The 27,631-nt window shown below is 38.5% G+C and overlaps 1 protein-coding gene across 1 annotated transcript; it reads right to left on the bottom strand.

Moving 5' to 3' along the window:
* LOC134341081 (transmembrane and ubiquitin-like domain-containing protein 2) lies at positions 1-27,631 on the bottom strand. Its single transcript, XM_063038830.1, has 2 exons — positions 27,036-27,631; positions 1-352 (listed from the first exon to the last, which is right to left on the bottom strand). The coding sequence occupies exons 1-2, from the start codon at positions 27,629-27,631 to the stop codon at positions 1-3; spliced, it is 948 nt and encodes a 315-aa protein (XP_062894900.1).

Genomic DNA, 27,631 nt, shown 5'->3' with positions numbered 1-27,631 from the left:
TTATTGACTATAAATGCCAAATACAAGGAAACTGAAGAAGACAGTAACACCAACCAGGGAAACTGTGGCTGGTGCAGTGAAAAACTGGCGGTAGTTAATGCGGTAGTACCAGACTACAGCAAGCATGATGACAAAAACTGGGATCATCAGATTACCAACATTAAGGGCAGATTGGTTCTGTTCCACTATTGAAGAAACAGCAGGGCCGGGAGAGGATGAAGTTTGTGAAATATGACAATGAATAACACAGTTGTCTTTGATGTTGAGTGATCCAAGAGTGCAGGACTGATCTTGCAGAAGCTGGCCTTGGTAAATGAACTTCATTTGCTGCTCTTGTCCTGGGAAATATTTGCTGGAATCCAGTGAGAAGGAACAAACAATAAAAAACAACAGAAAACTTGAAGAGATAGGAAACTGAGAAAATTAAAAAAGAGAAAAAAATCCAAAAGATGCTGGAAATCCAAGCAACACGCACAAAATGCTGGAGGAACTCAGCAGGCCAGACAGCATCAACGTAAACAAGTACAAATTACATTTTGGGTCAGGACCCTTCATCAGAGCTGGAGAAAAAAAAAGATGAAGAGTCAGAGTTAAAAGGTGGGGAGTGCAAGGTTAATAGCTGAACACAGGCTAATAGGTGAAACCAGGAGGGGGAGGGGTGAAGTAAAGCTGGAATATTAGTGAAAAAGATACAGGACTGGAGAAAGGGGAATCTAATAGGAGAGGACAAAAGGCCATATAAGAAAGGGGGAGACGCACCAGAGAGAGACGATGGACAGGCAAGATGAGGTGAGAGAGGTAAAAAGGAGATGGGGAATTTGTGAATGGTAAATGTAAATTCAAGAAATCAATGTTCATGCCATCAGATTGGAGGCTACCCATGCCCTTTTACCCTCTCACCTTATCTCGTTGCCTGCCTCTGGTGTGTCTCCCCGCCCCCCAACACTTTTTCTTTCTTCCATGGTCTTCTGTCCTGTCAGATTCCCCCTTCTCCAGCCTGCATTGGTTTCACCAATCAACTTCCCAGCTCTTTACTTCACCCCTCTCCATCCTGGTTTCACCTATCATCTTGTGTTTCCCCCTTCCCTCCCCCCACCTTTTAAATCTACTCTTCAGCTTTATTTCTCCACTCCTGATGAAGGGTCTCAGTACAAAACATCGATTATACTCTTTTCCATAGATGGTGCCAGCCCTGCTGAGCTCCTTCAACATTGTGAGTGCGTATGTGTGTTGCAGAGTATATTAAAACTATTTTCATAAGCTCTAAACCCAAAAATAATGCTGGGGCTAACAATAAAGTTATACTCTAAAAGAAAGATATATATATTATTACAGAAGATACTTGCTGCCTTTTTGGATTAGTTTTCTCCTCCATCATTGTTGTAGATGGAAAAGTTCTACAGATCTTCATCTTATCCAGGCTCAAATTCCCAATATGTAAAGAGCAGCAAATTGGCTAAGCACAGACATATGATTTCAGTCTGGGTTGCAGACAGATAAATAAATCTTGCACAATCTAAGTTGTAGCCTAGACACATGGCTAATTTTTAATATAAATGCTTAATTATATAATTTGCATTTTGACTTAAATTGATTTAATTCCTGTTGCAAAATGAATAACTCAGAACATAGAATTCTTGCAAGATCTTATAACATGTACAACATATCTCTAAATTCCTATAGTACAGAATGAGATACTCAAGTGTGCCCATAAAGTTGGGAAAATATGAAGCGGAGGTTTTGTATTCATATATACTTGTTCTTCACCTACTGTAGTATCTAATTTTTATCTGTGAGAAATCCACATCAAATTATGTTCCTTGATCATTCAATCCTTCACTTCAGTACAGTCATTGATTGAGAAATCTGTAAACATTTTGATAACTTTTGAAATCATGATTAGCATAATTTTATAAATACTTCACATTTTAAAACTAATAATTTAGATCAATCATCTATAAACATATTTGTTGAACAATCAGTTAATGTTTAAAAGTGCCTTGTTTTCTCCAAACTCCGAACAGCTGGGTAGCCTCCAACTGTTAAGAATTAGCAGTTCATAATCAAGACATATCTTTTAACAAAAACTGCTGGCAAAATGAAAAATGTACTTTAATGACGATGTTAGCAAGAAAATACTAAGTGTACATGCTTTCTCAATTTATTTTAATGCAAGGAGCATTATAAGACAGAGGATGAGCTTACAGCATGGATTGATACCTGGAAGTATGATGTTGTAGCTATTAGTGAAACATGGTTGCAGGAGGGGTGTGATTGGCAACTAAATATTCCAGGATTTCATTGCTTCAGCTGTGATAGAATTGGAGGGACAAGAGGGGGAGGTGTTGCATTGCTTGTCAGAGAAAATATTACAGTGGTGCTCTGGCAGGATAGATTAGAGGACTCGTCTAGGGAGGCTATTTGGGTACAAATGACGAATGGGTAAGGTGTAGTAACACTTATAGGGGTGTATTATAGATCACCGAATGGAGAGTGAGAAGAGGAGCAGCAAATTTGTAAGCAGATAGCAGATACTTGTAGTAAGCACAAGGTTGTGATTGTGGGAGATTTTAATTTTCCACACATAGACTGGGAAGCCCATATTGTAAAAGGGCTGGATGGTTTGGAGTTTGTAAAATGTGTGCAGGATAATTTTTTGCAGCAATACATAGAGGTACCAACTGGTGAAGGGGCAGTGTTGGATCTCCTGTTAGGGAATGAGATAGGGCAGGAGACAGAGGTATGTGTTGGAGAGCACTTCGGGTCCAGTGATCACAATGCCATTAGTTTCAATATAATTATGGAGAAGGATATGTCTGGACCCAGGGTTGAGATTTTGGTGATTGGAGAAAGGCTAACTTTGAGAAGACATGAAAGGGTTTAGAAGGAGTGGATTGGGACAATTTGTTTTATGGGTAGGATGTAATAGAGAAATAGAGGTCATTTAAAGGTGAGATTTTGAGGGTACAGATATGTTCCTGTTAGGTTGAAAGGAAAGATTAAAAGTTTGAGAGAGCCATAGTTTTCAAGGGATATTGGAAACTTGGTTCAGAAAAAGAGTGATATCTACAATAAATATAGACAGCATGAAGTAAATGAGGTGCTCGAGGAATATAAAGAATGTAAAAAGAATCTTAAGAAAGAAATTAGAAAAGCTAAAAGATACAAGGTTGCTTTGGCAAGTAAGGTGAAAATAAATCCTAAGGGTTTCTACAGTTATATTAATATAGGATAGTGAGGGATAAAATTGGTCCCTTAGAGAAACAGAGTGGCCAGCTATGTGTGGGACCAAAGGAGATGGGGGAGATGTTGAACAATTTCTTTTCTTTGGTATTCACTAAGGAGAAGGATATTGAATTGTGTAAGGTAAAGGAAACAGGTAGGGAAGTTATGGAAACTATGATGTTTAAAGAAGAAGAAGTACTGGCACTTTTAAGGAATATAAAAGTGGATAAGTCTCCAGGTCCTGACAGGATATTCCTTAGGACCTTGAGGGAAGTTAGTGTAGAAAAAGCAGGGACTCTAACATAAATATTTCAAATGTTATTAGAAACGGGGATGGTGCTGGAGGATTGGCGTATTGCTCATGTTGTTCCATTGTTTAAATAGGGTTCTAAGAGTAAACCTAGCAATAATCGGCCTGTGAGTTTGACATCAGTGGTGAGTAAATTGATGGGAAGTATTCTTAGAGATGGTATATATAATTATCTGGATAGAAGGGTCTGATTAGGAACAGTCAACATGGATTTGTGCGTGGAAGGTCATGTTTGACAAACCTTATTTAAATTTTCGAAGAGGTTACTAGGAAAGCTGATGAGGGTAAAGCGGTGGATGTTGTCTATATGGACTTCAGTAAGGCCTTTAACAAGGTTCCACACTGAAGGTTAGTTGGGAAGGTTCAGTCATTAGGTATCAATATCGAAGTAGTAAAATGGATTCAGCAGTGGCTGGATGGGAGTCGCCAGAGAGTAGTGGTGGATAACTGTTTGTCAGATTGGAGGCCGGTGACTAGTGGTGTGCCTCAGGGATCAGTACTCGGTCCAATGTTGTTTGTCATATACATTAATGATTTGGATGATGGGGTGGTAAATTGGATTAGTAAGTATGCAGATGATACTAAGATAGGTGGTGTGGATAATGAAGTAGGTTTTCAAAGCTTGCATAGAGATTTAGGCCAGTTAGAAGAGTGGGCTGAAGGATGGCAGATGGAGTTTAATGCTGATAAGTGTGAGGTGCTACATTTTGGTAGGACTAATCAAAATAGGAAATACCTGGTAAATGGAAGAGCATTGAAAAATGCAGTAGAACAGAGGGATCTAGTAATAATGTGCATAGTTCCCTGAAGGTGGAATCTCATCCCAGTTTGGCAAAAGAATAAATCAGGGAAGGTAGTGCACCCGTGGCTGACAAGGGAAATTAGGGATAGTATCAATTCCAAAGAAGAAGTATACAAATTAGCCAGAAAAAGTAGCTCACCTGAGGACTGGGAGAAATTCAGAGTCCAGCAGAGGAGAATGAAGGGCTTAATTAGGAAGGGGAAAAAAGATTATGAGAGAAAACTGGCAGGGAACAGAAAAACTGACTGTAAAAGCTTTTATAGATATGTGAAAATAAAAGGATTGGTTAAGACAAATGTAGATCCCCTAGAGACAGGTGAATTGATTATGGGGAGCAAGGACATGGCAGACCGATTGAGTAACCACTTTGGTTCTGTCTTCACTAAGGAGGACATAAATACTCTTCCAGAAATAGTAAAGGACAGAGGGTCCAGTGAGATGGAGGAACTGAAGGAAATAAATGTTAGTAGGGAAGTGGTGTTAGGTAAATTGAAGGGATTAAAGGCAGATAAATCCCCAGGGCCAGATGGTCTACATTCCAGAGTGCTTAAGGAAGAAGCCCAAGAAATAGTGGATGCATTAGTGATAATTTTTCAAAACTCTTTAGATTCTGGACTAGTTATAGAGGATTGGAGGGGGGCTAATGTAACCCCACTTTTTAAAAAAGGAGGGAGAGAGAAACCGGGGAATTATAGACCGGTTAGCCTAACGTCGGTGGTGGGGAAAATGCTAGAGTCAGTTATCAAAGATGTGATAACAGCACATTTGGAAAGCGGTGAAATCATCGGACAAAGTCAGCATGGATTTGTGAAAGGAAAATCATGTCTGACGAATCTCATAGAATTTTTTGAGGATGTAACTAGTAGAGTGGATAGGGGAGAACCAGTGGATGTGGTATATTTGGATTTTCAAAAGGCTTTTGACAAGGTCCCACACAGGAGATTAGTGTGAAAACTTAAAGCACACGGTATTGGGGGTAAGGTATTGATGTGGATAGAGAATTGGCTGGCAGACAGGAAGCAAAGAGTGGGAGTAAACGGGACCTTTTCAGAATGGCAGGCGGTGACTAGTGGGGTACCGCAAGGCTCAGTGCTGGAACCCCAGTTGTTTACAATATATATTAATGACTTAGAAGAGGGAATTAAATGCAGCATCTCCAAGTTTGTGGATGATACGAAGCTGGGCGGCAGTGTTAGCTCTGAGGAGAATGCTAAGAGATGCAGGGTGAGTTGGATAGGTCAGGTCAGTGGGCAAATTCATGGCAGATGCAATTTAATGTGGATAAATGTGAGGTTATCCACTTTGGTGGCAAAAACAGGAAAACAGATTATTATCTGAATGGTGGCCGATTAGGAAAAGGGGAGGTGCAATGAGACCTGGGTGTCATTATACACTAGTCATTGAAAGTGGGCACGCAGGTACAGCAGGCGGTGAAAAAGGCGAATGGTATGTTGGCATTTATAGCAAGAGGATTCAAGTACAGGAGCAGGGAGGTACTACTGCAGTTGCACAAGGCCTTGGTGAGACCACACCTGGAGTATTGTGTGCAGTTTTGGTCCCCTAATCTGAGGAAAGACATCTTTGCCATAGAGCGAGTAGAAAGAAGGTTCACCAGATTGATTCCTGGGATGGCAGGACTTTCATATGAAGAAAGACTGGATGAACTGGGCTTGTACTCGTTGGAATTTAGAAGATTGAGGGGGGATCTGATTGAAACGTATAAAATCCTAAAGGGATTGGACAGGCTAGATGCAGGAAGATTGTTCCCGATGTTGGGGAAGTCCAGAACAAGGGGCCACAGTTTGAGGATAGAGGGGAAGCCTTTTAGGACCGAGATTAGGAAAAACTTCTTCACACAGAGAGTGGTGAATCTGTGGAATTCTCTGCCACAGGAAACAGTTGAGGCCAGTTCATTGGCTATATTTAAGAGGGAGTTAGATATGGCCCTTGTGGCTAAAGGGATCGGGGGTATGGAGGGAAGGCAGGTACGGGGTTCTGAGTTGGATGATCAGCCATGATCATAATAAATGGTGGTGCAGGCTCGAAGGGCCAAATGGCCTACTCCTGCACCTATTTTCTATGTTTCTTTGTGGATAGGGTGGTGACGAAAGCTTTTGGTATGCTGGCCTTTACAAATCAGAGCATTGAGCATAGGAGTTGGAATGTAATGTTAAAATTGAACAAGGGATTGGTAACTCTCTTCCTTCAGTTAGTCCTGACGAAGGGTCTCGGCCTGAAACGTCGACTGTACCTCTTCCTATAGATGCTGCTTGGCCTGCTGCGTTCACCAGCAACTTTGATGTGTGTTGAAGGGATTGGTAAGGCCAAATTTGGAGTATTGTGTACAGTTTTGGACATCGAATTAGAGGAAAGATGTCAACAAAATAGAGAGAGTACAGAGAAGACTTACTAGAATGTCACCTGGATTTCAGCACCTAAGTTACAGAGAAAGGTTGAACAAGTTGGGTCTTTATTCTTTGGAGCGTGGAAGGTTGAGGGGGGACTTAATAGAGGTATTTAAAATTATGAGGGGGATAGATAGAGTTGACGTGAATAGGCTTTTTCCATCGAGAGTGGGGAGATTCAAACAAGAGGACACGAGTTGAGAGTTAGGGCGCAAAAGTTTAGGGGTAACATGAGGGGGAACTTCTTTACTCAGAGAGTGGTAGCTGTGTGGAACGAGTTTCCAGCAGAAGTGGTTTAGGCAGGTTCAATATTGTAATTTGAAGTTAAATTGGATAGATATATGAACAGGAAAGGAATGGAGGGTTATGGGCTGAGTGCAGGTCGGTGGGACTAGGTAAGAGTAAGCATTCAGCATGGACTAGAAGGGCCGAGATGGCCTGTTTCCGTGCTGTAATTGTTATATGGTTATATGAAAAACAAGCAGAGGAATGCTACACCTAGTGTTATTGTTGATATACTAAAAGTGAAAATGAAAACCTCTCTGCTTTTCAATATAACTACCACTCATTTACAAACCAAAGCTAAAGCAATGGATGTGTATTTGAAACTCAAAACAATAATGTTGTTCCAATCAATTAGTACATGAATTACAGCTAATTTTCAGATTCCCTTATGTAAAACTAGATAGGCTGAATGTTATTTTAAAATAGACAAGTTCCATGTAATATGAAACAATAAGATATCAAGGCTAATAAAACAATACATACAGTTGCAGGAAGAAATTTGTGAATCCTTGGTTTTCTGTGTTAATTACCCATAAAATGTGGTCTGACCTTCATTCAAGTCACAATAATAGACAAGCAGAATCTGCCTAAACTAGTAACAATTATTTGTACTTTTCGTACACCATTTAAGTATAGCAGTCTAGGTTTTAGAAAAGTATGTGAACTTCTGGTATAATGCCCTCTAAAAAAACTATTTGGAGTCAGTTGTTCCAATCAATGAGATGAAATTGGAGGTTTGAGTTGTAGGGGTGCCCTGCCCTACCCTATATAAAACACACAGGTCAAGTAACAGAGCTTGTTCTTTCCAAGAAAGATCTTTTGAGGTGCAACCTGCCCCAATCAAAACAACTTTCAGAGGACCTTAGAAGAAGAAATGTAGAGAAGCATGAAGCTGAAAAAGGCACTTCTAAAGAACCGAATGGTTATCAGTCCACAGTAATGGAAATTGTCTACAAATGGAGGAAAGTGTTGTTGCTACTCTTCCTTGAAGTGGACAAGACACCGTACAAAGATCACACCAAGAGCACAACGTGCAATCCTGAAGGGATGTGGAAAAGAACCCAAGGGTAATAGTAAAAGATCTGCAGCAATCTTTAGAACTTGCTAAAATCTCTTCTCATGTGTCCACCATAAGAAAAGCACTGAACAAGAATGATGTTCAAGGAATGATACCACAGAGAAAACCACTGCTCTGCAAAAAAAAAATGATGCATGTCTCAATGCAAAAGACCACCTGGATGTTCCACAACATACTTCCATGGACAAATTTCCATGGATTTATGAGACAAAAGTTGAACTAATTGGCAGAAATGCACATTGCTATGTTTGAAAGAAAAAGGACACTGCACACCGAAACCAAAACCTCACCATAACTGTGAAGGAACATCATAGTTTGCTGCTTCAGGGCTTGGATACTTGAAATTGTTGAAGGAACAGTGAATTCAAAATTGTATCAAGATATTTTACAGTAAAATGTCAGGTTAGCAGTCCTTTAACCAAAGATTAATACAAGTTGGATGATGCAGAATGAAACACAAGACTAAATCAACAACAGAATAGTTTAAAAGGAAAAAAAAAAGTGCTTTGGAATGGTAAGGTCAGAGTACAGACCTTAACCCAACTGAGATACTGTGGCATGACTTGAAAAGGGCTGTTCATGAAATGTATTCCACAAATATTGAACTAAAACAGTTTTGTAAGCTGGGATGGTCTAAAATTCCTCCTCAGCATTGTACAAGTCTGATTAGGAGCTACAAAAAACAATTGGTGGAGGTTATTGCTGCTAAAATAAGCTCTATCAGTTCATAAATACAAGGGTTCACATAGTTTTTTCCAGCCTGGACTATGAATGAGTAAACAATGTGTTCAATAAAGTCATAAAAAGTACAGTTGTTTGTGTATTAATTGTATTTGCCTATTATTGTGACTTAGATGAAAATCAGACTACAATTTGTGAGAAATTAATGTAGAAAATAAGGTAATTACAAAGGGTTCACAAACCTTTATCTTGCTACTTACTGTACATAGTAATGCAGAGCCCAGAAGCTCTGGGAGGTTCACTATTGTTTCCAATGGCATTAACAGATTGAGGGTCTATGAAGACTCATTTTACTGATGAATGAGCAATTCTTCATGGAACTTCTAATTCACAGCAAGGGTCAATTAATATAAGAAAATTAATGTGAATATACATACTAACAAAGCTTAATAAAGTATTAACGAGTAACAACTAGGCTTTCTTCTTTGAGTAGCTATGATATTTTGTGTGGCTGAATTAATTTTAGACTTATAACTTCTCCAGTTGAATCATCACTATGACGGTTGAATTAAAATGGTACCAGGCAAACCAATGACTTGAATTAAAATGATCATCCTTGTTATCAAATCCTTTCATGAGCTCATTCTGTCGATGAGCTCGTATTAATACTTTTGGTTCTGTGACCTTCTTATGGCTGTTCCTCCAAATCCAGCTTCCTGCTCATCTCTGCATTGGTGCCTGTGCTGCCCTCCAATGAGGCCATTAGCGCAGAATATTCTGTATAAATCTGTCCAATTACATTTCCTCCTTTTCCACATTCTTTAAAATTTACCAACCAGCCCAAACTTTTGTTATCTATCTTTCCTGGTCCTACACTGTTACATACCTCAAGGAAATCTTGTGACTTTCTTGTGAAAATGATGTAATGGTCTTTTGGAGGTCACCTGATATAATTTTCCCACCAATGTGAGGTCACGTGATAACCTGTTCACCACGGGTATATAAGGGAAGACCTCAGATGACGCAGTTAGTTTTTAGTTTTCCAGCTAGAACATGCGTCTGTGTCTCCCTTTCTGTTGCATGTTTATTTTATGATGCAGTTTCATTTTTAAAACGGAGTGTTACGTTCTGTTGCAAAGTACAATAGTGCTGCACTGGCAATTTTTGCTGGATTTGTTGATGTACCTTTTTCTAGTAGTATTGGAGAGTGAAGACTTTTTCGAAGTACAGGATATGAAGGATTAAGAGAAGTTGGGAATGTTCGGCAGTTTAATAAAGGATCAACCTTATTGAGTCTTCGTTGAAGAAGCGGCGACCTGCATCGAGGGTAACTCCTGCCGAAAGAGCAAGGTAGTTCATGCAGGATTTGCTCTAGAAATTAAGGTCAGTAGCTTTAAGCCGTTTATATCCTTCATTGTGCATCCTTTGGACAGAACCAGCAGGAAAGTCGTCTCTATGAAGGAATCCTTCTCCAGAGAAGTCTCTCCCAATTGAATGTATAAATCTGTTGGACTTTTGAATTCACCATTTTAAGAACTGTATTTGACTTTACTGCTTTAAGAACTGTTTTCGCATTTATCGCTTTAAGAATCAGTACCGAGTGACGACTCGTTGAACTGCCGCTTAACGGTTAACTTTCGCTTAAGGTTTTCATTTGTTTTTTATTGTTTATCCGTGTTTAATAAATGTTTGCTTGTTTTTATATAACCTGATTCGATTGATATTCATTGTTGCCGGTTACGTAACAACATCAATTTTCTGATTCAATGAAACCTTTGTAGAATTATATTGGGATGTTTTGCTATGTTAAAGCTACTTCATAAATGGAAGTTGTTTAATCTTGTACCTATTTTTGTTGTTTAGAAAGGAAAGCCCACATCCAACCATCCTACTCCTTTTTGAATAACAACCTATTTCCAAGGATAATCACTTTATTTAAATGAAATGTTACCACTGGCAAATTTAGTTTTAAATAAATAGTTTATTTTCATGTCATGCACTTAACTGAGCCAGAGAGAGTGATCTTCCTTGATCTACTGCTCACACCACTTTTTTAACTAAAAGTTATGAATTATATTGATATATATGATAGAGTTCTTTGAAGAGGTGACCAGGCATGTAGATGAGGGTAGTGTAATGGATGTAATCTACATGGATTTTGGTAAGGCATTTGATAAGGTTCCAAACAGTAGGCTTGTTCAGGAAGTTAGAAGGCATGGGATCCAGGGAAACTTGGCCAGGTGGATTCAGAATTGGCTTGCCTGCAGAAGGCAGAGGGTCGTGGTGGAGGGAGTACATTCAGATTGGAGTGTTGTGACTAGTGGTGTCCCACAAGGATCTGTCCAGGGACCTCTACTTTTCATGATTTTTACTAACGACCAGGATGTGGGGGTAGAAGGGTGGGTTGGCAAGTTTGCAGATGACACAAAGGTTGGTGATGTTGTAGATAGTGTAGAGGATTGTCGAAGATTGCAGAGAGACATCGATAGGATGCAGAAGTGGGCTGAGAAGTGGCAGATGGCATTCAACCCAGAGAAGTGTGAGGTGGTACACTTTGGAAGGACAAACTCCAATGCAGAGTACAAAGTAAATGGCAGGATACTTGGTAGTGTGGAGAGCAGTGGGATCTGGGGGTACATGTCCACAGATCCCTGAAAGTTGCCTCACAGGTAGATAGGGCAGTTAAGAAAACTTATGGGGTGTTAGTTTTCATAAGTCGAGGGATAGAGTTTAAGAGTTGCGAGGTAATGATACAGCTCTATAAAACTCTGGTTAGGCCACACTTGGAGTACTGTGTCCATTTCTGGTCACCTCACTATAGGAAGGATGTGGAAGCATTGGAAAGGATACAGAGGAGATTTACCAGGATGCTGCCTGGTTTAGAGACTATGCATTATGATCAGAGATTAAGGGAGCTAGGGCTTTACTCTTTGGAGAGGAGGAGGATGAGGGGAGACATGATAGAGGTGTACAAGATAATAAGAGGAATAGATAGAGTGGATAGCCAGCGCCTCTTCCCCAGGTCACCACTGCTCAATACAAGAGGACATGGCTTTAAGGCAAGGGGTGGGAAGTTCAAGGGGGATATTAGAGGAAGGTTTTTTACTCAGAGAGTGGTTGGTGCGTGGTATGCACTGCCTGAGTCAGTGGTGGAGGCAGATACACTCGTGAAGTTTAAGAGATTACTAGACAGGTTTATGGAGGAATTTAAGGTGGTGGGTTATATGGGAGGCAGGGTTTGAGGGTCGGCACAACATTGTGGGCCGAAGGGCCTGTACTATACTATTCTATGTTCTATGATCGAAACATTCAGACTAGAAAAAAGTGAGAGACTTATTCAATGTGGCCTGAGAATTCTGTACAACATTGTCTCTGGCTCACAAGTGAATTAACTAAATGACAGTTTCCTATCTGGCCAGCAAGAAAAGTGTTTAACCATAATTTCAGGAGTCTGGTATAAAGTGTTCGGAGATGAACAAAATAATTTAAAACACTGGCTACTTTTGTAGAATTGATTATTTCAACAAAAAAACCTGAAACTCTCTTTGCATACTTGGGCAAAATTCAATGCTACCTTGTTCTCCTGCATAGATATAGCCACATAAAATGAACAAATGCACATAAAATTCCATGTGTAATTTTCCCTATTTTTCCAAGCAAGCAGCAACGTGGGTCACTTAACAGTTTTCTTGACTCCTTTTTCAAAAAGTCGCATAAATGCACACTCTGTCAAGAATGTGAGCATATAATCCAAATTAATTGTTCAGTTCAACAAGTGGATAGAACTGCAAGATCAGTAATAATTCCTTGCATGGGATGATAAATTTACGCTATATGTCACATTATCATTAGTTCTTTAAAATAACGATTCCCACAGCATTATATAGAAAACAGTTTCCCCGTATTCCTCTCAAATGTCTACTCCACCATTCCATCGTGGCTGATCCCAGATCCCACTCAACCCTATACACCAGCTTTCTTGCCATATCCTTTAATGCCCTGACTGATCAGGAAACGAACAGCTTCTGCCTTAATTATTCCCATGGACTTGGCCTCTGCCGCTGTCTGTTCCAGAACATTCCACAGATTTACTACTCTCTGGCTAACAAAAAATTCCTCCTTACCTCTGTTCTAAATCGTCACTACTCAATTTTGAGGCTGTGCCCTCTAGTTCTGGATACCCCCACCATAAGAAACATCCTCTCCACATCCACCCTATCTAGTCCTTTCAATATCTGAGCAACACATGCAAAATGCTGGAGGAACTCAGCAGGCCAGGCAGCGTCCATGGAAAAAAGTACAGTGAATGATTCAAGCTGAAACCCTTCAGCAGGACTGGAGAAAAAGAGCTGAGGAGTAGATTTATAAGGTTGGGGTGGGGGAGAGAGAAACATAAGGTGATTAGTGAAACTTGGAGGAGGAGGGATGAAACAAAGAGCTAGGAAGTTGATTGGTGAAAGAGACAGAAGGCTATGGAAGAAAGAAAGGGGGAGGCGGTGAGCACAAGAGGAGGTGATGGGCAAGCAAGGAGATAACTGAACGGATAGAACTGAGAAATTCTAAGGGTAGAAAGACCCGAATGGGAGTTATCTACAGGCCCCCAAACAGTAGTCTGGATGTAGGGTGTAAGTTGAATCAAGAGTTAAAATTGGCATGTCACAAAGGTAATGCTACAGTTGTTATGGGGGATTTCAACATGCAGGTAGACTGGAGGAATCAGGTTGGTACTGGACCCCAAGAAAGGGAGTTTGTGGAGTCCCTCCGAGATGGATTCTTAGAACAGCTTGTACTGGAGCCTACCAGAGAGAAGGCAATTCTAGATTTAGTGTTGTGCAATGAACCGGATTTGATCGGGGACCTCGAGGTAAAGCAGCCATTAGGAGGTAGTGACCATAATATGATGTTTTAATCTACAATTTGAGAGAGAGAAGGGAAACTCGGAAGTGTCAGTATTACAGTTGAACAAAGGGAACTATGGTGCTATGAGGGAGGAGCTGGCCAAAGTTCAGTGGAACAATACGCTAGCAGGGATGACAGTGGAACAGCAATGGCAAATGTTTCTGAAAATAATACAAAAGGTGCAGGATCAGTTCATTCCAAAGAAGAAGAAAGATCCTAAGGGGAGTAAGGGGAGGTCATGGCTGACAAGGGAAGTAATGGACAGTATAAAAATAAAAGAGAAGAAGTATAACATAGCAAAGACGAGTGGGAAGCCGGAGTATTGGGAAACTTTTAAAGAGCAACAAAAGGTAACTAAAAAGGCAATATGCAGAGAAAAAATGAGGTATGAAGGTAAACTAGCCAAGAATATAAAGGAGGATAGTAAAAGCTTCTTTAGGTATGTGAAAAAGAAAAAAATAGTTAAGACCAAAATTGGGCCCTTGAAGACACAAGCAGGTGAATTTGTTATGGGGAACAAGGAAATGGCAGATGAGTTGAACAGGTACTTTGGATCTGTCTTCACTAGGGAGGACACAAACAATCTCCCAGATGTAATAGTGGCCAAAGGACCTAAGGTAATGGATGAATTGAAGGAAATTTATATTAGGCAGGAAATGGTGTTGGATAGACTGTTGGGTCTCAAGGCTGATAAGTCCCCGGGACCTGATGGTCTGCATCCCAGGGTACTTAAGGAGGTGGCTTTAGAAATCGTGACGCATTGGTAATCATTTTCCAATGTTCTATAGATTCAGGATCAGTTCCTGTGGATTGGAGGGTGGCTAATGTTGTCCCTCTCTTCAAGAAGGGAGGAAGAGAGAAAACAGGTAATTATAGACCGGTTAGCCTGACGTCGGTGGTGGGAAAGATGCTGGAGTCAATTATAAAAGATGAAATTACGACACATCTGGATAGTAGTAACAGGATTGGTCCGAGTCAGCATGGATTTACGAAGGGGAAATCATGCTTGACTAATCTTCCGGAATTTTTTGAGGATGTAACTATGAAAATGGACAAGGGAGAGCCAGTGGATGTAGTGTACCTGGACTTTCAGAAAGCCTTTGATAAAGTCCCACATTGGAGATTAGTGGGCAAAATCAGGGCACATGGTATTGGGGGCAGAGTACTGACATGGATTGAAAATTGGCTGGCTGACAGAAAACAAAGAGTAGCGATTAACGTGTCCCTTTCGGAATGGCAGGCGGTGGCCAGTGGGGTACCGCAGGGTTCAGTGCTGGGACCGCAGCTGTTTACAATATATATTAATGATTTAGATGAATGAATTAAAAGTAACATTAGCAAATTTGCCAATGACACAAAGCTGGGTGGCAGTGTGAAATGTGAGGAGGATGTTATGAGAATGCAGGGTGACTTGGACAGGCTGGGTGAGTGGGCGGATGCATGGCAGATGCAGTTTACTGTGGATACATGTGAGGTTATCCACTTTGGTGGTAAGAACAGGAAGGCAGATTATTACCTAAATGGAGTCAAGTTATGAAAAGGGGAAGCACAACGAGATCTAAGTGTTCTTGTACATCAGTCACTGAAAGCAAGCATGCGGGTACAGCAGGCAGTGAAAAAACCTAATGGTATGCTGGCCTTCATAACAAGGGGAATTGTGTATAGGAGCAATGAGGTCCTTCTGTAGCTGTACAGGGCCCTGGTGAGACCACACCTGGAGTGCAGTCTTGGTCTCCAAATTTGAGGAAGGACATTCTTGCTATGGAGGGAGTACAGCGTAGGTTCACAAGGTTAATTCCCGGGATGGCGGGACTGTCATATGTCGAAAGATTGGAGCGACTGGGCTTGTATACTCTGGAATTTAGAAGGCTGAGAGGGGATCTTATTAAAACATATAAGATTATTAAGGGATTGGACACGCTGCAGGCAGGAAGTATGATCCCGCTGAAGGTTGAGTCCAGAACCAGAGGGCACAGTTTAAGAATAACGGGTAGGCCATTGAGAACGGAGTTGAGGAAGAACTTTTTCACCCAGAGAGTGGTGGATATATGGAATGCTCTGCACCAGAAAGCTGTGGAGGACAAGTCTCCGGATGCTTCAAAAAAGAGATGGATAGAGCTCTTAAAGATAGCAGAATCAAAGGTTATGGGGATAAGGCATGAACTGGATACTGATTGTGGATGATCAGCCATGATCACAGTGAATGGCGGTGCTGGCTTGAAGGGCCGAATGGCCTACTCCTGCACCTATTGTCTATAACATGAGAGAGGGAAAAGAATGGGAAATGGTGAAGGGGGTGTGGAGGCATTACTTTAAGTTTGCAAGATCAATGTTCATGCCATCAGGGAGGATACCCAAACGGAATATAAGGTGTTGTTCCTCCAACCTAAGCGTGCCTTCATCACAACAGTGGAGGAGACCATGGATGGACATACTGGAATGGGAATCGGAAATGGAATTAAACTGGGTGGCCACTGGAAGACCCCACTTGTTCTGGTGGATGGAGTGTAAATGCTCGGCGGAGTAGTCCCTCACCTACATCAGGTCTCACTGTTGTACAATAGACCACACCAGGAGCACCAAATACAGTATATGGCCCTAACAGACTCACAGGTGAAGTATCGCCTCACCTGGAAGGACGGTTTAGGGCCCTGGGTGGTAGTGAGAGAGAAGGTGTACATCTCCTTCGTTCTAGAATGAAAAGACTCATTCTTAAAGAAGGTGCAACAGAGATGGAGGAATTGAGAAAAGGAGATGGCATTTTTACCCCTTTTCTCAATTCCTCCATCTCTGCTGCATCTTCCCTTACTGAGAGGGAAAATTATTTCTATTACTACTCTCATGAAAAATTAAAAGCACAAAAATTAGCAGACCTTCAAGGAAAATTGAAACAACTTCATGTCACAGATAGCAATAAAATGAATTCTAATTTAAAACAGGAAATTAAAAAATTGCGAAGTGAAATTGATGATATATACACATTGGAAACTCAAAGAAATATTCTTTATCTGAGACAGAAGAATTATGAAGTAGGGGGTAGATCAACTAAATTATTAGTGGATAAGTTACATAAGCAACAAGCAGACAATACAGTCTATAAAATAAAGAATCCGAAAACAAAGTTTGTTGAGAGTACAATACGGAAAATTCAAGAGAGTTTTGAAACATATTATTGAGAGCTGTACTCTCAACCCCAGGCCTCCACTGAGCCCTATACAGACACTTTCTTGAATTCTTTAGATCAACCCAAGCTCAGATTTACATAATGAATGCCTATTAGAACCAGTAACTGCCAAAAAACTGAACGTGGCCATCTCTAGATTAAAGGCCGGGAAGACTCCAGGTTCTGATGGGCTTACCTCAGGCTACGTCCACACTAGACCAGATAATTTTGAAAACGCTGGTTTCGCCTAAAAATGATAGGTGTCCACACCAGGTGTTTTTCAAAATACCTCTGTCCACATTAGAACAGATATATGGGTGAATCTTCTCCTACTGGGCATGCGCAGGACACAAAGATAACAAGTGAAGAGGCGAAGAGGAAACGGTATATTAGGTGCACGTTTGTCCAGAAACATTTCCTACAGCCATAGTCTCTTCACCGATGACAGGGACGACAGCTACAACTAAATGCAATAAGGCTTGTTGCTGGGCAAACGTGAAATTTGCTGTTACCTCATTTGTTTGTCTCTACTTTTGCCATGTCTTTGTGTATTATTTTGCTGTATTTTAACATGTGTAATGAAATGAGTTACTGGGCAAAAGTGACAATTGCATCTATTGAATGTTTGCACAAGCAATACATTAATAATGTTACACGAGCCTGGTGGTGGACGAACTGAAGTGCAGAACACAGGCGCAGGGGCAGAGTCAGGAGGCGTTATCGCCATCGCGAGCGTGGAATCGGTTTCCAGGAGAGTCTTTACCCAAAGTCTTGGGTTTGGAGAGAATCCAGGAGCGGTGCTAGACTTAGAACCATGAAACGAGGTTACTCACACCGGAGTCGACCAACAAACTGGCAGCTCCTTGTTGTGATCACAGGGTTTTTATCCTGCATTTTCTGATGGAAGGCAGGTGTGTGTAGGTTGTGGAACCTGGGAATGATTGGAAATTAAACGAGGGGATTGAAGCCCAATACCTGAGGTAAATAGTAAGGTGGGGGATTGCCAGAAGAGACCTTGACAAATAAAGCACCTTGTTAAATGTATAAAACATGTCTGCATCAGTGTTATCTTGTATTTCCATACAATGTTACATCAGGCTGTTACACATCTATTGTCAGAGAAAGTACTTGCATAAATAGGTAAAACACCGTCATACATGCAAGGACAGAAAACAGGGCAAAGTGAGTATACTTATTTATTCAGTAAGTTACGGATCAAAGTTTTTGGTGAGTACATTTCTAACTCTTCTGGCTTCAGTCTCATTGCCGTCTGTTCTGAAATTGTTATGTTGTATGGCGGGGGGGGCTGCGTTCAAGAAAACAATGAAATGCCGCTCTGCCGTCTGTTCCGGCACGTCATGACAGCGTTTTAAAAATATCTGTTTACCCCGTCCACACTGCTCTGCACAATTGACGTTTTTCCAAATTTACACACTCTGGAGGGCATTTTAGAAAATCTCCGTTTTCTAGGGAGGAAAACGCCCTTTCAGTGCGGACAGAGGGTCAAAACGAAGAGAAAAAGCTTTGGTTATGGATTTATCCAGTCTAGTGTGGACGTAGCCTCAGAGTGGTACAATCACTGAAGTCACAGTTAGTTCCATTATTACTTAACACCTTTAATTGGATCTTACAGACAGCAGAAATCCCACCTTCCTGGAGAGAGGTGATTAGCTCAGTTATTCCTAAACAGGGTAAAAAGATAAACTAGAATGTGGTAATTACCGGCCAATCATGTTCCTAATTTGGATTATAAATTATTTACATCTATATTAGCTGGAAAAGCTTCTACCTGGCCTCGTCCACTTAGACCAGACTGCATTCATCCAACAAAGACAAACTCAGGACAACATAAGGAGAACTTTACACATATTAGAACAGGTTACTAAGAATGGGACAGAGACAATGGTAGTGGGATTAGAGATTTTGATTCAGTTAGAAGGGTGTTCCTATATAAAGTGTTACAAAGATTCCGCTTTCAAGAAAAATGTATTAAAGTAATCCAGACTTTATTTGACAGCTCTACAGCTCGAATTAAAATAAATGGGGATGTCTCTGACTCTTTTATTTTAGAGAGGAGAACTAGACAGGGTGGTCCAATTTCCCCTCTCCTTTTTGCACTATACATTCAACTTTTTGCCTAACTAATAAGACACAGTGAAATTGTAAAAGGTATCAAGGTGGTGCTATTTGCAGATGATGTTTTAGTTTATTTGAGAGAACCAGAAAAGTCATTTATAGGATTGTTTACACTGTTGGATGAGTTCAGGCAAATATCAGGTTATAAAATTAATGTAAAGAAAACGCAGGTTATGTCCCTAAATTATACAGCATCCAAAAAACTACAGGATTCATACGATCTTAAATGGGAAGCTAAATCATTAAAACATTTAGGAATAAACCTGCCAAAAGAGCTTTCAATGCTGTCACAGGTAAACTATGGGCCATTAATCTCAGAGATAAAAGCAGATATACATAGCTGGAATCTTATCCCCTTTTTAAGTCTAAATTCAAGGATAAATACCATAAAAATGAATATTCTCTCTCGGTTACTTTACCTTTTCCGGACTTTACCTGTGGAGGTGGACGATAATCAATTCAGGGAATGGGACAAATGGATTTCCCGCTTTATCTGGCAAGGAAAGAAACCTAGAATTCGATTTAACACTTTACAGTTAGGAAAGGAAGGAGGAGGTATGGCACCTCCTTGCTTGAGAAATTATTTTTATGCTTCACAGATAATCCCTCTGTTATATTGGTGTAATGGGGAATACAAGGCATAATTGGTGTAATGGAAGGAAATAGAATTGGATTGACAGTTTTCCTCCACAGGCCTCAATAGCAGACAAAGAATTGATGGCCCAATTGGAAAAGATTAAAAACAGCTGGATAATTCTGACATTAAAAGTACGGCAGAAAGTGGCTAACTCATGTGGAATCTACAACATGTTAAAACTTGTCAGATGGTGTGCTTATGATACCAAATTTCTTCCCAGCAGAGGAGATAAAAGATTTGAACTATGGACAAAGAAAGGTCTTACAACCTACCTGTCATTCACACATAAAAGTGCATTACAAAGTTTTCAATCCCTGCAGGATAAATACAGCCTAGAACACAATGATTTTTTTAGGTAACTTCAAGTACGACACTACTTTAACCAGAGTTGTAGATATACAGACTTATCAACAGCAGAATTAGAATTTTCCAAGATTCTGAAATCAACCTACAGCTCAACACCAAGTAAATCAATTTCCCAATTTTATAATGCCCTCTCTCATGCCAAGAATGAAAACACATTGTATATTAAAGAGAAGTGGGAAAAAGAAGCGGGGTTGGTACTTTCAGAGGAGGCTTGAGGGAAAATATGAAGCTTCCAGTGGTCCTCGACTAATTCTTTGATTTGGAGAGTTAGTTGAAGACCATTGCTGGAAAAATATTATATTTCAAGACCCCATACCAGGAAAAATATAAAGCCACAAACATTGCGTGTTAGAGAAGGTGCGGCTCCAAGGAGGCAAATCATTTCCATATTTTTTGGGATTGCCCTAAATTAAGTTTATATTGGGAAGGTATTCACAGAACACTAGTTAAAGTATTTAAGACTCAGATACCTCTGAACTTTGAGACTCTCTAGTTAGGGCATGTATTGTTTTTGGAACAGAAGAAAGATATAAAGCTGCTGCAGGTCCTTTTAGTGCCAAGTAAGAAATCAATCACCAGAAAGTGGTTAAATCCAGCATCACCTACATTAGAAGACTGGCATGAAATCATTTTGGAAATATTTAAAATGGGACTCTCTTGAAGCACTAGCAGGAGTAAGTCGCACTTGACTTTGCTCCATTCTTTTTTTCATCTATTTACCACCTGTTTAGTATTCACATTGAAGTGTTTACAATATTTTTGTAAATTCTTGGAAATAGCAACCAGAGGGAAAAAGGCACTAACCGAGAGCACGGAAGCCGACAATGGAAATGGAGGAGAAGGAGGTGACCCTAAACAGTTTAAACAGCCTCAGCAGGCTCAACTGACTTTGGAAGTTATATTCAAGTTTTTGAATGACAACGTGATAAATTTGACAAAAGATTTTCTAATCTCGAGATAAAGTTGAATAATATTGATGATCAACTCACAGCACTTAAATGTGAGAATGAAAAGCAATAACAACTAATTTCGGATCTTGATGAAAATGGCAAAGGGACCGCAGACTGAGCTCGTTGGAGAAGAAATTAATCTTGACCACTCAAACACTGGAACGACATAAAGCCAAGATTATTGACCTGGAAAATCGCAGTCGCAGACAGAATCTACGGAGTATAGGGTTTCATGAGTATGTTGAAAGTGGCGATCACACTAAGATTTTTGATCAATTTTTAACGGAGGTATTCGGTACTAACATGTTTTCTAATCCCCCATACTAGGCTGCGCTCATCATTCATTAAGGGTTAAACCTCCAAAAGATTTAAAACCCAGAGCTGTTGTTCTACAATTCCACTATGCGCATACTAAGGAGCAGTTAATTCGAGTTGCATGTGGGAAAGGTTGATTGAGCATGGGGATCTCAAATTTCATTTGGTGGAAGATTTTAGTCCATACAAGAGAGGTCTCTTTTCAAGTCGGGGATCTCGGAATTATACCAAAAGAAATTATACCCTGCGTTGTCATATCTTGCGCATTTAAGGGTTGTTTTGCCAGATAAATCACATAAATGGTTTAAATCAGTGACGGAGGCATGTCAGTTTCTTGAAGATTTTGACTAATTTTCCACTGTTCAATAAATTTACTGCTTTCTTATGTTTGAATGTAGGTGTCTATTAGTTTAAAACTAATGTGCAGATTTGCCTTTAAAGTTCGGGAATTCTCATTCTTGGTTGGATTATACCTGTATTTTTTTGGAGTATAGATGTTTATTATGCTTTTACGTTAAGATTTCTTTTCTCCTTTATTATGTTACGTAAGTATTTTTAACTGTTTAACATTTTGACTTGGTGATTGATTTTATTTGAAATATTAATAAGATCGTATTTTGTTTCATTTTTCAAGATTTCGCATTTGAAAATGTCTTGCAATGACTGGGTTCTTTTTTTCAATATTTGTTTTCTCCTTTTCTTGGTATTTCTCTCATAATGTTTTGTCTGTGGGTGGTTTATTACATTCCTTCCACTTGGAGTTATGTCTTCATGAGAGTTGGGGGTAATGTATTTGCGATTAGTTAGCATACTGGCTGGCTTTGGCCAGTTTTTTTTCGGGCTTGGTGGGTGGGGGATGGTATTTCTTTTAGTTTAGTATTTTCCAATTAGGATGTTCTGAAACTACAAACATGTCTGAATTGTCATAGATTCCTGTTCCTCTTCAAACTTTTTCCTCTTCCTGAGTCATGGGTTTCCTGTGAGGTTTGGCTTATTGTAGTAAAATGGATAATGTTATTAATTTTGTTTCATGGGTTTGAATCATCCGAATAAATGAAAGATGATTTTTAAAGTCTTTCATAGACTAAAGTCTCAGATTATCTTTGCTCAGGAGACTCAAGTAAGGAGGGTGGATAATCAGCGTTTTTTTAGGTTTTGTAAAGGAAAAGCCGTTTCATTCTAATTCACAATCTAAGGTAAAAGGAGTCTCTATTTTTAGAGACTCCTCAATTTCATTTGTTCATTATGAAACAAATTCAGACCCGAGTGGTAGATTTTTGTTAATTACTGGGGTACTTTATAATCAAAAAGTTGTTTTGGTTAATATTTATGCAACAAATACTGACTATCCTGAATTTTGAAGCATTTATTTGCATCTTTTTCTAATTTAAATGAATATAAGTTGATAATGGGTGGAGACTTTAACTGTTACTTGAACCCTTTGATGGATAGGTCTGCCCCCAATTAAATATTTCCAAACAAATCCACTATTTTTATTAACTCCGTTTTAGTTGTTTAGAGGCTTTTACAGCATAGTGAGAAAGAGTTCTCATTTTTCTCCCATGTATATCATAGTTATTTGAGAATTGATCATTTTTTTATTGATTCTCAATTAGTTTCATCTGTTATTGCATGTAAATATGATGCAATTATTATTTCTGATCATGCACCTCTGAAACTGCCAATTAAATTCACTGACATAATTTTTAGTGCAAGACAATGAAGGTTCAATTCCACTTTACTTCAGGATTCGAATTTTGCCAATTTTATTAAAGAACAGATTGATTTTTTTTCTTTTCAACTAATTCTATGGAAGAAATTTCCATTGGAATATTGTGGAATACTTTTAAAGTATATATTCATGGGCAAATTATTTCATATTCTGCTGGATTGAAAAAACAAATTCATAATGAAATATGTACATTGGTTGATAAGATTAAAGAAATTGATTTAAAAAATTATTCTGTTGCTCCTAATCTAGAACCCTATAAAAAGAGGGTTGAACTTCAGATTGAACATAATTGGTTAATAACTTCCCCGATTGAAAATCAATTACTTAAAACTAAGAGTCAATTTTATATACATGGTGATAAATCAGGTAAATCAGGTAAACAGACCAACTGAAAGCTGCTTCGGCTAAACATTTGATTAGTAAAGTTTCTAAAAGGGATGGTACCTTGACAGTTGATCACGACGAAATTGATAAATCTTTTGAAGAAGTTTATACCTCTTCATATCAATTGGAATTTCCTGAGGAGTCTACCATTATGCATGAATTTTTAAGGAAATTGAACATTCTGAAATTACCACTTAATGAATGCTTAGAACTAGATGCATCCATTATGGAAGATGATATTAAGAAAGCAGTTTTTGTGATGAATAGTGGAAAAGCACCAGGTTTGAATGAATTTACAGTAGCATTTTATAAATCTTTTTCAAATTTACTTTCATCATGGCTATGTAAAATTTTTAAGGATGCCTTACTTGTAGATAAATTACCACAATCCTTTTATGAAGCATCCATTTCTTTAATTCCTAAAGCAGATAAAGACTTTACTGATTGTGCCTTGTATAGAGCTATATCTTTGTTAAATGTAGATTCCAAAATTTTTTCTAAAATAATAGCAAATAGATTGGAAAACGTACTGCCACAAATTATTTCTGATAATCAGACAGGATTTACTAAAAATCGCTTTTCGTATTTCAATGTTAGGAGATTAATGAACATTGTATATACTCTTTCATCTAAAGTTCTGGAATATGTTATTTCACTCAACGCCGAGAAGGCATTTGACAGAGTTGAATGGAAATATTTATTTAATGTGCTTGAGAGATTCAACTTTAGCTCAAAATTTATTTCTTGGATTGAACTGATATATCATTCACCTTTGGCTTCCGTAGTTACCGATAATCAGAGATCCCCCTTTTTTTAGGCTTTTCGGAGGTACTAGACAGGGTTGTCCATTAAGTCCTTTGTTATTTGATATAGCTTTGGAGCCCTTGGCAATTGCCTTTCGTGATTCGCCCGTGAATTACTCCTGGGAATGAGATGCATACGGTATCATTATATGCAGATGACTTGTTACTATATATCTCTAACCCAGAGAAATCCATCCTGGCAGTTTTATCACTACTAGCTCAGCTTAGTAGTTTTTCTGGTTATAAACTAAATCTTAATAAGAGTGAGCTTTTTCCATTAAATATGCAAGTTCCAATTTATAGACAATTACCATTTGAGTTAATTACTGATTATTTCACTTATTTGGGTGTCAGAATTGCTAAAAAAATATATAAAGATCTATTTAACGTTAACTTTCTACCTTTAATTGACCATGTTAAACAATTGTTTACTAAATGGTCCATACTGTCCTTATCATTAATTGGTCAAATTAATATTATTAAAATGACTGTTTCACCTAAATTTCTGTATTTATTTCAAATGGTACCAATTTTTACCTCTAAATCCTTTTTTGATACTATTGATTCTAAAATTTCTTCATATATATGACAGAATAAAAATCCTAGATTGAGTAAGAAATATCTACAGAAATCAGAAAAGGTTGGTGGTTTACCATTGCCGAGTTTTAGATTTTATTATTCTGCAATTAATATCCGATTATTTAATGTTTTGGACGCAAGATTGGGATGAAATTCATGGTCCACGATGAGTGAACCTGGAGGGTGAGTCTGTGCAGGGGTTCTCATTAGCTTCTATTTTAGGAGCTTCACTCCTCTTTGCTTTAACCAAACTGAATAAACAAATAATTAATCCAATAATTAAACATACAATACGAATATGGTTTCAATTTCACAAATTTTTTGGATTGAACAAATTCATTTTATCTAGTCCTATTATATCTAATTTTTTCTTCCAACCTTCTAGAATTGATCAAGCTTTTTCGTTATGGAAAACGAAGGGATTGGCATGCTTTCGTGATTTATCCATGGATAATTGTTTCATGGCTTTGAACAATTATCTAATAAATATAACTTGCCTAGCTCACATTTTTTCAGATATCTGTAGATCAGAAGTTTTTTGAAAGGTACTTTACCTAACTTTCCAATATTTCATCCAACTAATATTACAGAAAAATGTTTAGGTTTAAATCCCTATCAGAAGCGCTTAGTAGCAGTTTTGTATGACTTAATTATGAAAATACATCTAGGTATATCTGAACAAAATAAAAAATGAATGGGAAAGAGAACTTCAGGCAACTTTACCTATAAAGAAATGGAAGAAAATTCTGCATCTAGTTAATACTTCCTCAATGTGTGCTAGACATACACTGATACAATTTAAAATAGTCCATAGGACTCACATGTCTAAGGATAAATTAGCTCATTTTTACCGATATATAAATCCTGTTTGTGACAGATGTAACTCTGAGATGGCCTCTCTGACACATATGTTTTGGTCTTGCCCTCTTTGAATTTTTTTTAGTTTAGGGGGTTCTTTATAAACTCTTTTTCATGTTCAATTACTCAGAGATTGGGAGGCTTGAATTATATATTTTACTCGAATTATGTTTGTATATGTTAACCATTATCAATGTTACACCCATCTCTTTGTATCATTGGTATTTTAGTAAAAAGATTGAAAAAGAAAAGAAAGAAAATATTTAAAATGGAAAAGATGACTTACTCTCTGAGAATTCAAAAAGAATAAATGGATTGAACTTATAACCCCAATGCCAGATGACTCTCCTTAAGGTTCCTAGTGATTTCCTCATCAATATAGTTGTAGTGTTAATGTCAGCTCCCTTGGTTAGAATGTTCACTGTTTTATTTATGGAAAACATGGAATTAATACAAGTAAAGGAAATGATTTGGGAAAAAATTATAAAATGAAGTAAATAAGTACACAGGGATTGGGTAAGTATATCTGTGGGTAGGAACAAATATGAACATGTACTTGTGAATGTATAAATATATACAGATCTATTCATATATAAAAAATGGAAAAGGTTTTTATATGTAAAAAAGTTTGTGTAATACTTGTGAATACCTTTCCCAAATAAAAAAATATTAAAAAAAAGTTAAACCCTTCATTCCTAGAATTATCCTCGTAAACCTCCTCTGGACTCTCTCTCCAATGACTGCTCATTCTTTCTGAGATATGGGGCCCAAACCTGTTGACAATACGCCAAGTGCGACATTACTTGTGACTTACAAAGGCTCCACATTATTTCCTTGCTTTTTAAAAAAATTCTATTCCCTTTGAAATAAATGCCAACATTGCATTTGCCTTCTCCATTATCTCTCAGGACCCTGAGATGTAGTCCATCTGGTCCAGGTGATTTATCCACCTTAAGACCTTTGATTTGCCTAATTGACTATTTCCCTTATTATTACTTTACTAAATCCTTAATTGTTTTATTATCTTAAAATCCAAAAACTTATCAGTCTCTCTCAGGTATATTCAATGATGAATCTCTCCAACCCCCAAGTAAAAGGAATTCCAAAGATTAACTTCTAGCCAAAATTCTTCTGATTTCAGTTGGGTGAATATCATTGTATTCATTCAGTCATAGAAAATATCACTTCTGCATTTATCCTGTCAATACCTGTAACAACTTAATGCATTACCACATTTATAAAATATCACCAATTACCAAAGGCCAAAATTTTGTTCAAAAGTTAGTGAAATATTATGCCACAGGTTGCTTTTAATTGCAAATGTTAAAATTAAATACACTTGTGCAAAAGCCTATAAAAACTTCTGTAGGTTTAACTTAAATGTTAAATTATTTTAACTTGGTGAAATCTAATTTCCAGTATCTTACCTTTTCAGAAATCCAATTGTATCATCTGGTTTTACACATGCTATCTCTTCAGTATCATTTAAAAATTTTAGCCTAACTTTAATTTGCCTTTCGGCCTCTTCAACATTATTCACTATGGATGTATGAGCTTCACAGTTCTCAAGCAATCCATGCTCCAGAACCTCTTCAGTACTAAGTTCACTGGCTGATACTTGCTTGTGCAAACCCTGTATGTTCCAAAGAGGATCAATGTTCACATCGGTTGAACTGGAAGCCTCTTCAATTGGCACCTGCTCGTTGGTGGGACCATTATTTCCAGTTGACGCTCCAAGGCAAGAATCATTTTCTTCCTCTGGCTTTTGCCCAACAGGGACAGTTGCTGACTGGGCTTCATCAGTTTCAGGTGTTGCTGCATTTGGTACATACTGTTCTACACTGCTCAGCCCCACTAATGAGTTCTCTGTGGTAACAATGGTCCCAAATATTTGATCACTACGATCAACAACGTGTGTGGAGAGCCAAGCGAGAACAAGTGCCAGTAGCAGGAAGACTATTCCACACAGGACTGTGACTTCATCACCAACTCCTTCAACAAATGACATGGTGCTGGTGTCCAT

The sequence above is a fragment of the Mobula hypostoma genome, chromosome Y (genome assembly GCF_963921235.1).
Source record: "Mobula hypostoma chromosome Y, sMobHyp1.1, whole genome shotgun sequence".
NCBI classification, from domain to species: Eukaryota; Metazoa; Chordata; class Chondrichthyes; order Myliobatiformes; family Myliobatidae; genus Mobula; species Mobula hypostoma.
Note: the sequence above shows the minus strand (reverse complement) of the source record. Positions and strands in the feature narration are given on the sequence as shown.

Excerpts from the sequence above, each read along its gene's own strand:
- LOC134341081 (XM_063038830.1), bottom strand. The coding sequence starts at position 27,631 with ATGGACACCAGCACCATGTCATTTGTTGAAGGAGTTGGTGATGAAGTC. Across the intron at positions 353-27,035 it reads ACAATTGGATTTCTGAAAAG|CAAATATTTCCCAGGACAAG; the intron begins GTAAGATACTGG and ends ACTGGATTCCAG.